Source organism: Psammomys obesus, unplaced genomic scaffold (genome assembly GCF_907164565.1).
Source record: "Psammomys obesus unplaced genomic scaffold, mPsaObe1.curated_primary_1811, whole genome shotgun sequence".
Lineage (NCBI taxonomy): Eukaryota > Metazoa > Chordata > Mammalia > Rodentia > Muridae > Psammomys > Psammomys obesus.
In genome coordinates this window covers 14434069-14451013 of record NW_026596088.1, presented here as the reverse complement: position 1 = coordinate 14451013, position 16945 = coordinate 14434069, and the positions used below count along the sequence as shown (strand labels likewise).

At 47.6% G+C, this 16945-nt stretch overlaps 1 protein-coding gene across 4 annotated transcripts in view; it reads left to right on the top strand.

Moving 5' to 3' along the window:
• Tead1 (TEA domain transcription factor 1) overlaps positions 1-16945 on the top strand; it is a 226140-nt gene that overhangs the window by 66976 nt on the left and 142219 nt on the right. For 3 of the 4 annotated variants that reach the window (XM_055627360.1, XM_055627361.1, XM_055627362.1), the window contains exon 2: positions 7903-8158. In XM_055627360.1, the coding sequence (XP_055483335.1) occupies positions 8002-8158 (157 nt within the window). In that variant the 5' untranslated portion in view covers positions 7903-8001. Of the gene's footprint in view, positions 1-7902; positions 8159-16945 lie in introns of those variants that run through there. The other variant, XM_055627358.1, reaches the window with a different exon arrangement.

The following is a 16945-nucleotide window of genomic DNA, read 5'->3' as shown; positions in this document are numbered from 1 at the left end:
ATGGGCGGAGGGAGCCGGCGTCCCTTGTTATGGCACTCACTCACAGGCATCACTGCCAGCTTGAAGGTGGACCCTTTGGAAATGCTGGTTTTGTACAGGGTTTAACTAAACACAATATACATGTTTATCTGGTATGTCTTCAAGTATCAGCTGCTGAGGTAGAGAGATGGTTAGCCAAACACAGTGTACATGTTTATATGGTACGTCTTTATGTGTGAACTGACAGGCTAGATGGTTCATCAGCTGTGAGCACCAGCTGCTCTTCCAGAGGACTCGGGTTCAGTTTCGTCATGTTGGTTTACAACTGTTGGTAACTTCACTTTTAGGGGTCTGGCACTCTTCTGTGGGTGCTCGGCACGCACGTTCCATGCGTGCACATACATACATGCAGACATAGCACCAACACTCATACAATAACAATAGAAAAGTAAAACAATAGAAATTGTTTGCTCTCAGATTTAAACAAAACAAAACAGAACAAACCATGAGTATCTCTGTGTGGGAATGTGCGATTATGAGTGTAGGTGCCCTGGAATGGAAAAGATGATGTAGGATTTCCCAGAGCTGGAGTTATGGGTGGATGTGAACTGCCCGACATGGGTGTTGAGAACTGAACTCTGGTTCTCTGCATGAGCACCACCTGCTCTCAATGGCTGAAGATCTCTCCAGCTCTGCTGAGTGCTAAGATACCCTGAAGTGAGCTAGCCTTTCTGAGCAATTGGGTTTATGGTTATGTATACGGTACTGCCTGAGACTTGTTAATCTTCTGCTGTTTATTTTTAACATATACTATGGTTGACTTCTCTACATGCGTTTGTTCATTTGACCTGTTGGAATTCACTAGGCACTCTGGGCAAGGTCACAAGTTCTCTGGATGCCCTGATGGCCACTTGGGTGAAATCTTACTGTGGTCTTTTCTTGGAGCTAGAAAGAAGATCTGGATCTGTTTTGAAGTGTGTTTTCCAGGCTAGTTGTTTAGCTGTGTTCATTGTGCTTCTGTGGATGTGGCAAAGGAGCTAGCTGTGGGAGGAAGAGTTTTTTTATGGCTCGAATTTCAAGGCGTTTGTCCACCCTGGCCAGGAGAGCACCCCGTCAGGAATTCGAGGCAGCTGCTCTTGTCAGGTCTGCAGGCAGGAAACAGAGAGTTAACAAATCTATGTGTTCATCTTCCTTCTTTTTACTCTGTCCAAGACCCCAGCCCATGGCTGGGCCACCCACATTTAGTGTGAGGCTTCCCATCTGCGTTAATTCAGTCTAGAGAATCTGTCACCTGTCTTCTAGGTGAGCTAGATCCCATCAAGTTGACTGTCATTGTTAACTCTCACACTGGAGGTTCTGACCGCAGCCTGCGGACTGCATTGTGTTGGTTTACTGTGTTTTTACATCAGGTTTTTGGGTGGAGAGGCTGGGTGAGATAGCCTGCGCTGTACTGGGCAGGTGGCTGCATCTTGTTTTGAGGAATACACAGGTGAAGGAGAACTGTGGTCACCTTGGATGGGGGTGGGTGTTAGGAAAGGACATAATTGCTGTCCTCTGTGGTTCATGAAATGGAGAAGGCCATTTCTTTAGGGACTGGTAACAGTGTGTTGAGAGCTGTATCATAGGAAGTCATCAGAGGTTTTCTTGAGCTGTCACCTGGGCATGTTCTAAGGCCTGGTGGAACTGGGAATAGCGTATTTTAGAGTGGTAATTGCAAGGCTTGATTTGGAGTGCTCAGGAACAGTGGGCTGGTGAAGAGGTCCTGGCATGTGGGTAGGGTTCTGTTGAAAGGAAGGAGGCTTTTGAAAGGAGTAGCACTGGCTGCTCTTCCAGAGGAAACCTGTTCACATTTGGAGACCGAGACACCTAACAAGGCTCCCCGGTTGTGTGGCAGACATTGCTTCTGAGTCTGCATTCTAGAGAGTCCTGCCGTCTCCGGCAATTACATGTAATCTTTAGTTCCACCCCTCTGGTTGGTGAGCCTCACGTGATTAGGCCACTCGTTAGCAAGGTTTGTGAGTGTCTGAAATGATAGGAAAATAATTACATGCCCCACTTTACATATGCAAAAGCAATTAACTGTCATTAGTGCCCAAAATTCCTCCCAACTGCCCAGGGAGGTGAGTCAGTGTCATCACTATTCATTAGGAATTAATTAGAGAGTGCATGGTGATGTCAGCTGTGGACAGGGCTGGGAATACAGCACTGCCGTCCTTCCGCCTACAGAGGATGGACGCAAGTGAGTCTGATACACCTATGGAATGTACCTCATCTGGACAAGAGACTCCGATTCTGTGAAGCTCATGACTTTGGGCAACTTCCATTTCTAGACCTCCCAAGGTGGGGATAATGCCTAGGAGTGGAGCAGTGATGAAAGGGCCTTCAGACAAAATCTTTGTCACTGTTCTTCACCTGGGATCCCCAGGAAGCTGTGGGCTTGCACTGGAAGGAAAGTTCCTGGGCGCCCCACTTGTTGTTGTTTAATATGGAGTACAGCCTTTTTCTTACATCTGGGCTTTTGTGAAGATCACTGTGACCTTCAAGCTGTCCTATTCGTGGTCAAGCTGAGTGCTGTAAATAGCTCTCAGTGTGATTATTCCCTTTCCCATGTCACCCTCCCTCAGTGGCTCCTGCTTCTGGCAACTCTTGAGCTAGTGAAGATCTTTGCTTATTAACTCTGCTCTCGCCCACCCCCTGCTTCTCCACTTGTTCTCACTGGCCTTGCCAGTTCCTCTCCCTCTGAATTTTTTTCTGGGACTTGGGCTACCTGGTCTTTACATTACTTTGCTCCTCTCCCGATTTCCTTATAGCTTTGTCTTCTGCTTCTCCCTCTTCTCTAGCAGTCCAGAGAAAAGGAAACTAGAGAATGTTAGAAGTTCCTTTGAATAAAGTTCATGATGAAAGCAGCTTTCCTTTTAGGATCAAGACCTTTTTCTCTTGCACATAACCACTAGTGTCAATAATAATGGCTGGTAGATAAGAAGTGGGACTGTCCACACTCTATCTGGCTTGTGTTTCCTTTGACATGTTTCTAAAATGGTGACTCCTCCACTCCCACCTCACCCCTCATTTTCTTTTTGTGGATGACCTCAGGACCTCACACATGCTTTTCAAGCACCCCTCTACCAAGCTCATCCCATCACCAGGATGGCTTCTTGAAGAACTTACTATTTAGTGGTCATTGGGTTAGCATGAGTTTGGGGGATGAGTTGTCATGTTACCAAAGCATCCTCATGTCATCTGGGTGATGTTCACTCCTTTATTGGCTGTTTCTGTATCGGGTGCTAAGTCATCATGGGAGTGGAGATGTTATGGTGAACATGATGGTCCTGTCTGTCAGGTACACAGGGTGCAGTTAAGGGGTGCTGTACACACAGCTCTGTTATAGGCGCTGTCTGTAGGAATACAAGATGGTGGGTGGGTGTGTGAATTGGCCTCCTTCATGGCTAACAGTGGACACTGAGGCACATGGGATATGGTCCTGAGTACATAGCCACCTCGGTCCAACTCTCAGACTGGCTCCTTTCCTATGTTTTCATAGACAATTAAGCCTTGGCTCAAACAGGGTTTATGGATCTTCTTGACCCTCATGCTCAGTGATATTTTATTAACCATAAAGGCTAATTTTAATGAGGGGCTAAGGTGTTTACATGGTGAGGGCCTCATGGAAATTTGTGAGGGACTAGCATCTTCTCTTGTCACCTGTCACCCCTGTGGGGAGTGGAGCTGGTGTCAGCACTGCCTGCCTTTGCTCTTCTCTCCCTTGGTCCCGAGACTCCTGGAATAGGCTGCTGTGGGTCAAGTGCTTGTGACACCTCCCCCATGCTCTTGTGACTCTTCTTGAAGTGTTGGTGGGTTCTGGGAAAGGAATGTTTCTGGTGGGAGGCCGGATGTCGAGCCAGTTGGCAGGCCGCTTGGGTTATCCGGAACAGCTGTGTTTTGACTATCATGGGCTAGGAAATTTCAGGAGATGAGGGGCCTACTACTGCTTGTTGGCCTTCATGATGGAAACTGAGTCCTTTGAACTACGTAACACAGGGGTTCTGTTCATTTCAACAGTCTTTCCTTGGAGACACTAAATCACCTTGCCTAGAATAATATGAAAAGTATAATTTGTGAGAAAGTGAACTTAGGTGGATATTAGGAAACTAGTTGTCAACAATCTAAAATATTTCTTTGATCTTCTGAAGCCTTTTTTCCCCTTAATTTATTTAACTTTGTTTTATGTGAATTGGTGTGAGCGTGTCAGCTCTCTTTGGAACTGGATTTACAGATAGTTGGGAGCTGCCATGTGGGTGCTGGGAATTGAACTCAGGTCCTTTGGAAGAGCAGCCAGTGTTCTTATCCACTGAGCCATCTCTCCACCCCTTCTGAAGCCTGTTAAGATGCAAACCCTTTGAAAATTCATTTCACTTTTAAGTGAGCTTTCAGGGGATGTGCTTTTATTCCTCTGCTCTTTTGTTTCTTATGGGTATTTTGGCATCAGGATGTGCTGTTGTCTAGAGATGACGGACTGCATCATCAGGGATCAAGGGCACGTGGTTGTTCGGAGGACAGAATTCTTACTCTTACCTCACTTAATCTCAGGGCAGGCATGCTGCAGTTGCTTTCCTCCCACCCCCATTGGTTCTCTGCATTAGGGTAGAATGTAGTATCTTCATGTGTAAGTGAAAACTAGCTTTAAAAAATTAACTAATTTAGTTTGAGTTACATGGCTTGTAAGTGAGTCTAGTTTGGAATCCAGACCCTAGTTTGAATGACACACACACACACACACACACACACACACACACACACACACACGGAGGGAACAAGGGAGGGAGGGAGGGAGAGAGATCTTCATTCTGAGTTGAGGGAAACTGGACTTTCACAGTCAAAAGATGTGTGGGGAGGGGAAGACAGGAGGTCTGCAGAAAGCCTGTTAAATTCTGTGGTAGGGATCTTGATGGTGGTGGTGACTGAGATGAGGTCTCACTATGTCTCCCAGGTTGGCCTTCATTTTAGGATCCTCCCAGCCCCACCTCCAGAGTGCTGAGGTGACAGGCGTGTGCCACCGTGGCTGACTTGATTAGATCTTGATGGTGCTAATAAGCAGGTGCTTTTTGGTATGTATTCAAATCAAGGAAGATTGAGCAGTAACCAGCTCTACATATGTAGGATGCTCGTAAACTGTGACTGATACTCTCAGAGTCACTAGAGCGACAAGGACAGTTTCCAGGATGAGGTGGCTTTGGACCTGAGGAGTGGAATGCCAGAGATGTTATTTTGGTATCTAGTATGGGGAGTTTTCTCAGCCAGCCCAACCAGCCTTGTGATCTGAAACTCTCTGCCCATACAGGGACTCATCTTACAGTGGAGTTGTAAAAAGAGCCTGAGTAGCTCTGGATTTTGTGTCTGGTGTTTTCTGGGACTGTCTGCTGCTTCATGTCCAGAGAGAGGCGGTAACCCCATCCGACTGAGCACTAGTAGAACAAAATCGCAAGAGCCTAATTATGAAGTTCTTCCCTTTGCTGCAAATGAATCAAAACATGGGAGTGCTTAGAGCTGTGTTTGTGCTTCCTGGGTTGGTAGATCCATTAATGTGTGTGACTCTTAGCCTTAGAAGCCACTTGAGCGTTGTCTGCAGGACTCTGCTGCTATCTTCTGAGTGAGGCCATCCTTGGTGGACAGGCTTTCCTGTTCGTGGGAGTCTTCTTTTAAGCATCTCAGAGTGGAGCTGATCCCTCCCTTGGGATTACAGATGCATTGAGGAGGGCTGAGCAGAAAGTCCATAAGGATCCCAAAGGCTGGTCAGGCCATAGGAAATGGGTCTTTGAGGAGAGGCTGATCTAAAGGATGGATAGACGGATAAAGTCAAGTGAGGATATGGAAGCCACCTAGCTGGCTGAGCAGCTTCAGCGTATCAGTGTGGAAGTGGGAGGTGCTGTCAGGAGCCAGTGAGTGTCTTCCCACTGGTGTGATGTTTCCACATGACCTGTGTCACTGCCTGATGAGATAGTCTTGAGATTTTGGGTGGGGGTTGTTGCTTGCTGTGTTTTCTCCTGGAAACTATACTTCCAGTTGCACAAGAACCTTCTTCTCAGGACTAGGAAGGTCAGGCCCCTCAGCCCTCATTCCACTGAATTCCATCCATTGGCTATACTGGTTGAGTACCCACATGTCTACTATGTATCTTTAGATGCAGCTTCTTTGAGTTAATTCATCCCACTGTACTCTCTCCTGGCTTGGCCTTACCGTTTCATTTGTGTGTGCACTGTTTTGTTTGTTGAGAATGAGGCTAGCCACTATCAAAGCATCCCTCCTATTCTCGTAACTTCTCCAGTAAGCAATCACTGGGGTGGTTAAACTTAGCTCAATTTTATAGCGCTCTCAGATCCCAACCCAAAATGTATTCACTTAAAAATTCAAAAGGCCCATGAGGAGGGCACACAGAGTTCATCTTGGGGTCAGTCACAGAACCCTTTCTTGTTTCATAATTTATACCTTGACATTAGCACATTTTGAAGTCCAGTGTAAGCATATGTGTGTTGGTAAAGGGCTGTCAGTATCTTGCTGACCTGTTTAGCGGTAACAATTAAAAGCAAGCATGCCAATTTTTTTTTAAATGCACATGATGTCAGGTTGAAGAAAGTCAAGATGAAGAGTCCAAACCACCTATCAGTTAGACCACCGATTGTGCAATAGTCAGAGTTTCTGTACCCACGGTCTATGGAGATCCAAGGGCTCGGGGGAACAGGTGAGAGGCAGGGAAGGAGCTCAGTTTTTTCTCAGCTGGCAGTGCCCTGGAACGTGGACATGTTTTTCTCTTGTTTCTTGTGTTGAGATACTGCAGGGACGTAGGGGGAACAGCAGTGATCACACGAATCCTGCCTTGCTCTGGTACGCTGGGATCTATTTCCCATCATTCTTCAGGAGCAGACCTCCCTCCTCTTTTGGGGAGCCCTTTGCATTAATGATCTGATGTGGCTTTCACAAAGCCATATTGATATGTTAGTGTGTGGCCAGCAGGGAGTACTGGATTAGATCATTTTCACCTCGGTGTCAAGCCCGTGTGACATTTGTTTAGAAAGCGTATCCCCTTGTGACTCTAGGGGGCGTGTATAATTGAAAGGGAATGCATTTACATTTTGGAGAAAGATTTCTTCTGGTTCTCTTATCTTCAGTGCCCAGAAAAATTAAGGATCACACTTATCATGTGATCAGGAATTCCGATATGCTATAGGACCAGCTGCTGCCCCATGGGGATAGGGACATTTCCATTAGAGTGGCAGGTGTAGGAGTGGACAGGACTGGTCTCTGCTTCATGCAGGGTTAGAGTTTAGGTCCCCGACCTAGTGACCTGACTCCACTGAGTAGGAGCCCTGAAGATCAGTGCTCTGGGTCTAAGTGGGCTGGTATCGCTGACTCAGTTGGATGAGCAACTGCAGTACTAAATCTCATTTCTTCTGTCCCCGATTCTTGCATCTTGATGATTTTCATTGGAATGGTTTGATATTTCCCTTATGGTATCAATTTCTAGAGTGAAGCCGACGTCATTTTACGTTATTGTCTCATAAACTCATTCCGCTATGGCGGTTTGACTACCCCTGAGCACAGTGCTGCTTGTAGGGTACAGGCACTTAGTAAGAGGTTCTTATGTGAGCCTCGCAGAAAGATGTGTAGCTCTGAGTGAACGCCATCATTGCTGAGAATTTCCTCTCATCTGGGGAGATTACCCAGCTTCAGTAGGCCATTAGTGTTTTTGTAGGGTACTTAACAGGACACACAGTGAACAAAACCACCTGGCATCTCAGAATTCCGTATTCTTTCCTGAGAGTTACTGTCCATGCAACACTAGCGACCCAAGGACCTACAGTACCGCTTGTAGGAGCAACGTGTTGAAGGTGATCCCACCCATACACTGTTTTATGATTTCTCTTTTAGGTTTGTTTTCTTGAAAAGGCTCCAGGCTTCGGCTTGGAAAAACCAACCGCCAAAATTGAGCCCAGCAGCTGGAGCGGCAGCGAGAGCCCTGCCGAAAACATGGAAAGGATGAGCGACTCGGCAGATAAGCCGATTGACAACGATGCAGAGGGGGTCTGGAGTCCTGACATCGAGCAGAGTTTCCAGGAGGCCCTAGCTATCTACCCGCCCTGTGGGAGGAGGAAAATCATCTTATCAGACGAAGGCAAAATGTATGGTAAGTGGCCTGGAACATTCCTTTCAGGGACTGCAACCTGCCAGGGTACATGTGTGTTCTCTGAAGCCAGCTGTGGATGCTCTTTAAAGAATGACAGTTGGATATCCCCGAGACCACAGCTCCACTGCAGAGGAGTGTTGATAAGGGATCATGGGATATCATCCCTTGGGATTTTCTCTTTCTTTGTGCTTGACATGCCTCCTGGCAGACGCTCTCAGGCTCCAGGTGCCACGGTGGCATACATGCAGGAGGGGACAGGTTCTTCAGCACACACCCTTATCTCATTGGAGCATCGCCACTTAGTTCTGCATAGCTGCCCTCAGGAATGGGACCAAGTCTCCTGCATCCTTTCCACCCGTACAGGAGGAGCCTGTGATTTGGATGCGTATATGAAATCTGTTCTTACTGTCTGGGGATGTAGCTCAGTTGGTAGACTGCTTGCCTAACAGCACAAGTCCCTACATTTAATTCACAGTACTTGGGAAACTAGGCATGGTTGTGCAGGCCCTATAATCCCAGCACTCAGGAGTAAGAGGCGGGTAGACCAGAAGTCCAGGGTCTTCCTCCCTCCACTACACAGAGAATTTTGGTCATTCTGGACAGTATGAGGCCCTGTCTCAACACAGTGCCCCTCTAAAAAAATACTGAAATCCTCCCGCCTCAGTAAGTACCTGTGCTGCTCAGATAGAGCACACGCGTGGGCTCGATCAGCTTGAGACTTGCAGTTGAATGGCTGGTTGAGCCGCTGCTTTCATGCATCGGTGTCCCCGCCCACACTGCCTCCTTTCCCTCATGCATGTGTGTACCCCAGCCACCAGCTTCCCCTGCCCTGGGGAGTGTCCTGTGGCTAGGTTCTGAAGGAAGCTGGATGAGGGTGAGGAAGGCAAGCCCGGCTTTCCACAGGGGTCCGGATGCCAACAGCAGCAGGAGCAGCAGCGTGTGTCCGTGCCTCTAGCCAGTCAGAAGCTTGCCTCCACAGGGATGGGACATTCTCTCTTCCTCCCCAGAATGTTCCCAGCTGCAGGCTTGCAGTTTTTGGCTACCTACCTTCAGGGAAGCAGACGGCAGGTGGCTGCCTGTACATAGTGCTTGTCTAATTGAATTGACAGAGTTTGTGTTGTCACCAAGTCTAAAGAGATGCAACCAGCATAAATTCCACGAACACCGGCTCATCAACTGCCCGGGCCTATTAATTCAACAGAGGAGTGATTTATTCCTCAGTAATTCCCACTATTTCTGTAATAGGGTGTTGCACCTTTAACCCCGCGCTTCTCCGTCAGGAGCCGGAGGAGGCTGTACTCAGTCCAGCGACGGCTGCTGAGAGGGAAGCAGATGGTGGCACAGCTGCCACCAGCTGTGCCCCGCCTGCCCTCCCCCTTCACCACGGATGATGTAATGGAAACAAAGACACTTTTGCTTTCTGTGGCACGGAGCCTCTCAGCCCGCCGTGCACTCGGGAGTGAAAACCCAAACTTGTGGCATTTGTTTTATGTTCTTGTGAGTTCTGCTGTGGTCAAAGAATCCTCTTTTTATCTAGGGTGGTGAAGTCGGGCCGACACCACTCAGCTGCTGTGGGTGGACAGTTTCAAGGCCTCAGGTGTCCTGAGTCCTTTCTTTCCCTGGCTTCCCCTTCCTTGCCTTTCATTTGAAAATGACTTTGTTGTGTGTGGTGAAGCGTAGCTCTGGGCCATTGTGTTGTGCAGCTCTCACTCGTTTGCTCAGAAATTGTTCTAATCTAAATTAATGGCATAAGGCAGATTCAGCAGTTTACGCCTGAAACTCCAACACTCAGGAGGCTAAGGCAGGAGGGTAAGTGAGCGCTCACAGCCAGCCTGGGCTGTGTAGGGAGACCATCTCTCCTTTGTGAAGAGTTCACCACCGCACACTATGCCTGTAACTCCACTGTAAATTTCTAATGTGGAAATGATTTGTAAAGATCTCTTTCTGGGAACGGAACCATAGGAAGCTTCAGATTTGATTTGTTCTATCAGCAACTAACCTGGTCACTTTTGCTTTTGGTGTTAGTCTAGTTTTGGGCTCCTGGGAAAGATAGTCAAATAAATGACGATCACAGGTCCTTGGGGACTTGGCGTGTTGGATGCTGTTGTTTTGGAGTGTGGAGCACAGCAGGGTGAATAGACACTTGTAAGTTTGAGGTTGGCTATGGGACATGTCTGTATGATCAGGGCAACTTGGTTCTCAGTACTTTCCAGTTGTGTCTATTGTTGAATATAGGTGTCTTTTTCCTTAAGTCAGCACTATCTGATAACTGTCTGTGTTGGTGGCCAGCCAGATTTAAAATGAGGCAAACCTTTTGAGTGAGCAGCCTCAGGAATCACGACCTACTGGGGACAAAGAGTCTACTACTGGTTGTGGGTTTCCCAGGGCAGCAGAGGGTACACAATCTATAGGAGTTTGTTTCCTGCTTGGGGAGGAAGAGATGGGTTTTCTGCACCAGGCATACAATATCCTGTCCTCTCCAGGGAGAAACGCTCTCCTCAGCTCCCTGTCTTTGTGCCTTATGATAGAATGCCTTTTGCCCTCTTGGAGGGAAGTGTGGTAGTTCCTGGGCTAGGGGAGGTGGAGACTGGATCTCCCTTCCTGGGAGCTGCCTCTGCCTTGCCAGAGACTATGAGATTAGAGAAAATTGACTCTCCACAATGCTCTCTCAGCCAGTTGGGGACATTGTCATGTGACTCAGTGTGAGGCCACAGTCACTCTTTGTGATTAAGCTTTTGCTTTCACATACATTGAATCTGAACATAGTGAGACCAGGAATCAGCAGTCCCTGAGAACATCCTCCTTCTCTAGGAGCTTTGAAGATAAATGCACGGAAAGTATCTGAGAATCTGTGCAAGTCAGTCAAAGTCACATCCGAATGAAACAGCTGGTGTGTTTCCCTTGAGGATGCCATTCTCCTATTTCTGAGGTTTGTGGAGTTCTTTGTGATGTCACCTATCCCGAAACATTGGAAGAAGCAAGATCAGGTGATTTTGGTAATGAGATTCTCATCATGGTTAGCAGGAGAGGAAGTAGAAAGAAAGTTCCTTATGATAAGCTTTCATCCCATGGAAGAGAGGTGGCTTAGTTTTCTGCTACCTTGGATATAGCTGAGGTTATGTAGCTGCCTCTTGTGCCTGGGCATGCTCTGTTTGCCCTGACATACAGCACTTGCTCTCAGGATTGCCTCTAACTTTGCTCTAAAGGAACAGACCTTCCTCTTTCGCTCTGCCTTTCATTTTTTTCATAGCTATGTGTTTCGTTTTCTGGTAGGTTGTGGAGGAGGATGGGATGGGAGGGAAATTGTTAGTGAGCATGAACATGCTTGTCTGAAATTGATTTTCAGGGGAGTACACCAGAGTTGAAAACAAGCACCCCCCCCCCACACACACACACACAAAAGAAGAAGAAACAAACAATGATCCATGGGAATACCTGTGTCTGTTTCCTCTGTAACTGAAAACAAAGTCTGGTAGTGTGGTCAGATGTCTTTGGAATCCTACAGGGGCTGGGACAGAAACTAGTTTACAGTGATTGTCGGCCCTACAGGCAGACAGGTGCAGCACTTTCGCAGTTTAGACTGTGTAATTAATAGGAATCCTGGCCCAGTACTTTTAGGTCCCAGGCTTCTGGCAAGTTGCCTTAGTTCTCTGTGTTTCAGTGCCCGAAGCTGCAAAGGAGAGTGTTAAATAGATCCAGCTTCAGAGGATCGTCACAAAAATTAACTGAAGCAACTGTGATCTGGGCTTGCCCACCATGCTTGAGCATCTCACATACAGTTGAGTGTGAACAAAGTGTGTGTGAACTGAAAACAAAACAGAAGTTTCTGCCTTGTCCTACTGAAGGCTTTGTACGTTATATCCAGCTGACATTCCAAGGACACCCTGAGGTGCTGTAAGGAGGGGGCTGGGCGGCTTCAGGTCCACGTCTGTTTAGCTCTCCGAAGCCTGTGCTATACCCATTGTGCTTTCCAGTCTTCCTTGGTAGGAGCCAGTGCACATCAATCCATCAAATCACTGTTGAGCACCAGCTGTTTGCCAGCCTTATGCTTGGGGTTGCCAGGATGAGTGCAGGGATGCAGACAGACACAGTCAGAGTGCCTGCCCTCATGGAGCTGTCACAGGTTCATTTGCCGACAGCTGACCTGAGATCAGGGCTGGGTGCCAAGGATTTCTGGGAAGTCTGAGGACGCTTTGAAGATGGTCACCTTCCACTCAGCCTTTTGAAGCCTGTTCTTGGCTACTAAAGTCCAGGACACCTGGTCTGCTGCTGGCAGGAAGAGAACTCAGCAGGGAGGGCCCAGATCACAAGGCTGGCCCCGGTACTGGCCAGGAAGATGTCTGGAAGGTTCTAGTGTCCTAGGGCGCTGCTGGCTGATTGGGCATAGCCACTGGTAGGCAATGGCTTTCTCCTTCTGTGAGCAGGTGCCTGTACCCTCTTTCTTGAGAACAGCTGGATGGGAAGTAGGGAGATACCCCTCCCCATTTTTGTTTACATTGTTGTTGATACTTTTTCTGTTGTGCTGGGTATTGAACCCAGGATCTCATGCCTGCAAGACAGGATTCTGTCAAGTGGTCTATATTCCTAGCTGTATGTGAGGGGCGGTTTCCTTGCTGGGATGCTAGGCCTGCTGCTCAGTTCTGGAGAGCTGGCTAGTTCAAGAGGACACGGAAGATGCATGTGTGTGTCTTCCTCATTGCTGACCTGTGCCTTGCCAGTCATGAGCAGGCTTTGCGATTTCCTGCCTGCCTGTTTTTCAAGAGGAAGGGGCTTGCTTTTTAGTGAGTACGGTGAGTACTTGCTTTTTAGTGATGCCCCCTCTGACCAGGGGCATCAGAGTATACATGGGTGAATACAACTGTGTGCCAGTCAAATAGCTGGCGGGTCCAGTGCTGTTAGTCCCTGGGTGCTGCCCAGCCCTGAGAACTGTTTAAGGAGGCAGGGCTGTCTGCTTCCACAAGCAAATTACTCTCATGGTTCATTTTTGGGATGAGGGTGGTGGCTGAGTCTGTGGAGCTCCTGGAGGCCCTGGTATGTAAATGATGTCAGACTCCAATGCCTACAGTCACTGGTTCTGGGGCCAGAGTTAAACACCCTTGCCAGTTCTCTATCTGAGCACCCTGTGGCATCTTTCACTTTCTTTCCTTTTGACCTGTTGCTTCAAGATGACCAGTTAGACAATGAAACACAAAGAGCTTTGCCCTGAGATGGGCAGGAAACGGGATCTCTGTGTTTCCTGCAGGCTTCCTTGTTGGATCTCACACGCCGAAGTATCTTCAGTGCTTGTGCTCTGAGAACCTCTTCTATGGGAAGAGATGGTACACCGAAATGGGGAGCAAAGAGAAAGGCAGAGGGGTCCTTGTTTTTTCAGCTTGTGTTGGCAATTCTTCATTGAAGGATTAAGAAGGAATTCTGATCCAAATAGGGACACAGGGGAGCCAGGGAGTTCTAGACTCCTTGCTGCAGATGAGTAATAGGGGATTTTGACCCAACTTGGTTTCTGGGAGACTAGCTGCTGTCATATCAGTATTTTGATTGGGAAATAATGGGGGCGGGCAGGGGCCCAGCATGCAGAAGTTTATTCCCGAGGTGTGTGGCTTAAGAATGGGATATGAGGGAGGAAGAAGAAAAAACTGCTAAGTCATTCACTAGTTCTTCTGCCTCTTTGCTATGGACAGTGGACAACCTGGGATGCAGAAGACTCAGACTTAGAGATCACCCATCATTGTAAAAAAAAAAAGAAAAGAAATCACCCATCGAGGACTACAGCGTGTTCTGACCATGAGTGAGACAGCACACAGGGAGTAATAACAGCTGAGCTGTTTGAGTTGCTTTAGAACCATGTTCTCTTACTTAGCCCTAATAACCCAGTGACATAGGAATATCCATTTTGTAGTCAAGGAAGCTTGAGTTTACCATCAAGGTCAAATTATTTTTCAAGGTTACACAGCAAAGAAGTTGTGGAGTGGACATTTCCAGGCCAGTCACTGACGAACAACTAAATGCACAGTGGAAGTGGATGTTGTTTTAGAGACACACGTTTCCTGTTGCTGGGAGGGAGAGAAAAGTGATCGGAAATTTCCCTATGTATCTTTGAGAGTAAAGGAGTGGGGCAAGTGAGAATGAGAGACAGACAATTGTCTGCTGTAACTTTAAATTTTGCGAAAAGAACCACTTAGTGGTTTTCCTTGGATTAGAAATCCCTTCTTGTCAAAGATGGTGAAGGCATATTTGTAGGTAGCTGCAGAGCTATAGCAGGTGGCTTCACACAAGACCAGTCTTGTTCAGAGCGGTATAGCCGTAGACCTTGACATGTGACTTCATGACTTGTGTGTGGAGCCTGGGTTTAGAATGGTGGGATGAAAGGGGAGGGCTGTTTATCATGGAATGGCATGGTTTTCAGCAGGGAAATGAGGATGCCACCTGGGCACTTGCTACCTTATCATGGCGGGCATTGCGCTGTACCATGGAACTTCTGAGTAGAGGGAAGCCTGTGATGTTTCACTCTGCTTTATGTGTTACAAAGCCACTTCTGCAAGCAAGTGAGGTGCCTCTTGGAATCTTCCGTTGGCATGGGTGCTGGATGTTGGAGCGTGGGCCTTCGGATGGGGAAGTTTCCAAGGTGGAACCCACAGAACTGGCTGACCGGAAATGGTTTGTGAAAGAATGGGCTTATGTTGAGGTTGTACTTTCCTGGATGATGGAGAGGTAGGTAGACTATGAAATGAGACGGGGAGTGGAGACAGGAGAGGCCGGTTTGGGAGAGGTGGGAATAAGGTGCCTTGCATCATGTCCTTGTCTCAGGTGTGGGACCTGCCCTGTGGGGAGTTGGAAGCTCAGGCCTAGAGCTCAGGTCAAGGATGCACCCACATGCTCCAGGAGTGATGGCAGCGGCCTGTGCTGCCAGGCTAGCACTTTAGCAAGGCCAAAACTGGTTCGGATTAAAAAACATTATTACGCTCTGAATGGAACTGTGGCAGTCAGTTCTCCCCTTCCACCACAGGGGTTCCTGTTCCTGTTATCCAAGCTCAGGTCTTCAGGCTGGGGGTGAGGGCAAGCACTTTTACCTACTAAATTATCTTGTAGGCCCCTGGCCTAGATTTTAAATGAGATGTTTAGAATTGGGAGAAAAAACAGATTGCTTCTCATGGGTTCTGTCCTGCTAATTTCTTTCTGATCTGCCCAGGGGCATGTCCTCAAACTTCTCTTCCCCCTGCTTTTACCTCCTTAGTGCTGGGGTTGCATGACTGGAATGCCAAGCCTAGTGTGTGCAGTGCTGTGGCTGGAACCTAGGCCTTGTGCATGCTGGGCAAGCACTCTGCGGAGCCATGTCCCAAGATTGCCTTTTTTTTTTTTTTTTAAATAAAGGGATAGGTCCATGGCTCTGACCCTGATTATCAGCAGCAAAAGCTTGAGGGAAAAGGAAAGGAGAAAGAGGGAGGGAAGGAACAAAGATTCAGGGAAGGAACAAAGATTCAGAGTCTCTGTCCGTGTGCTCTGAGCATTTGGGTGTATTAGGTGGTTGTCCGAGTTTGAGAAGCAGAGGCCTGGGCCGCAGTTCACTCTTGCAAGTTGGTAAAAGCACCAGGTGAGGATAGTGACTCCTGATCTCCTCACATTGCTGAGGTGACTTCTCTACTTGGCCTGCTTTTAAAAAACCCATCACACTAGAGGTCATGCATGCCCCAGGCTCTGGGGTGAGGTGAGATGGTGGCCTTTATGTGGAGAGAGACTTGATACCTTGGATGGTTGTCAAGTGAAGAGAAGACTAACTTTTAGGGCAGGGACAGGCTAGGCCACACGATGAGCTAGGGAGAGGAGTGTGTGAGGAGAGGGTGATTTTGATGGAGCAGAAGCCAGAGAGGACTCTAAAGGGTGGGGCTTCCTCTGTTCCCATGCACAATGGAGGAATTGACTGCTGACAGTGATTAAGGCCACATGGCTGAGCTGGCCCATAGGCTGTGGAGAATCGGAGCAGGCCTAGCACAGCTGCAGGAGAATGGGGCCTAGACAGACAGGGTGAGCGGAATTACCAACCAAACCTCAAAGGGCCCAAGGGAAGTTGGAGGCTATTACTTTCTTTCGTTATTGAAAATTTTATTGAGATAATTATAGATTCACATGAAGTTGTAAGAAATAACTCACAACGGGTTCCTTTGTGTGCATTTTGCCCATTTCCCCCAGTGGTTAGATTTTGCACAATTGTGATACCACAGTCAGGATATTACATCAGCACAATCCATGGATCTTGCTTAGAGTTTCCCAGCTATGCGTGCATGCATGCGTGTGCAGTCAGGGTAATTAGGTTGTGTCCAGGGTCTTTTGTTCCATCAGTCAGAACTCAGGTAGTTCCAACACTACAGGGGACCCTGGATCGCTCCTTATTAGTGGAGTCATACATGTGCTGTGTGTTGTCATTTGACAGTGATAGTTTTTTTTTCCATTTAGCTCCATTTAGTCCTGGAGATGATCAAGTTTTATGATCATATCAATAGTTTATCCCTTTTTACCATTAAGAAGCATCCCTCAGTGTGTGTGAACCCCAAATCACTTAACCTCTGTGTGTTTATGTGGTGTGATATGTACGTATGTGTGGGTGTGTGCACTTATATGCGCACATTTGAAAACCGGATAACAGATGTTCTTTTTTATTGCTTTCTGCTTTATTTCCTTGAGGCAGTATCCCCTTGATGAACCTCGATCTTAGAACTAGCAAACCCTAAACAGCCTCTTGTCGGTGTCCCCTGAAGCACGGCACACAAGTGTGCATGCTGCTATGCCTTGAAT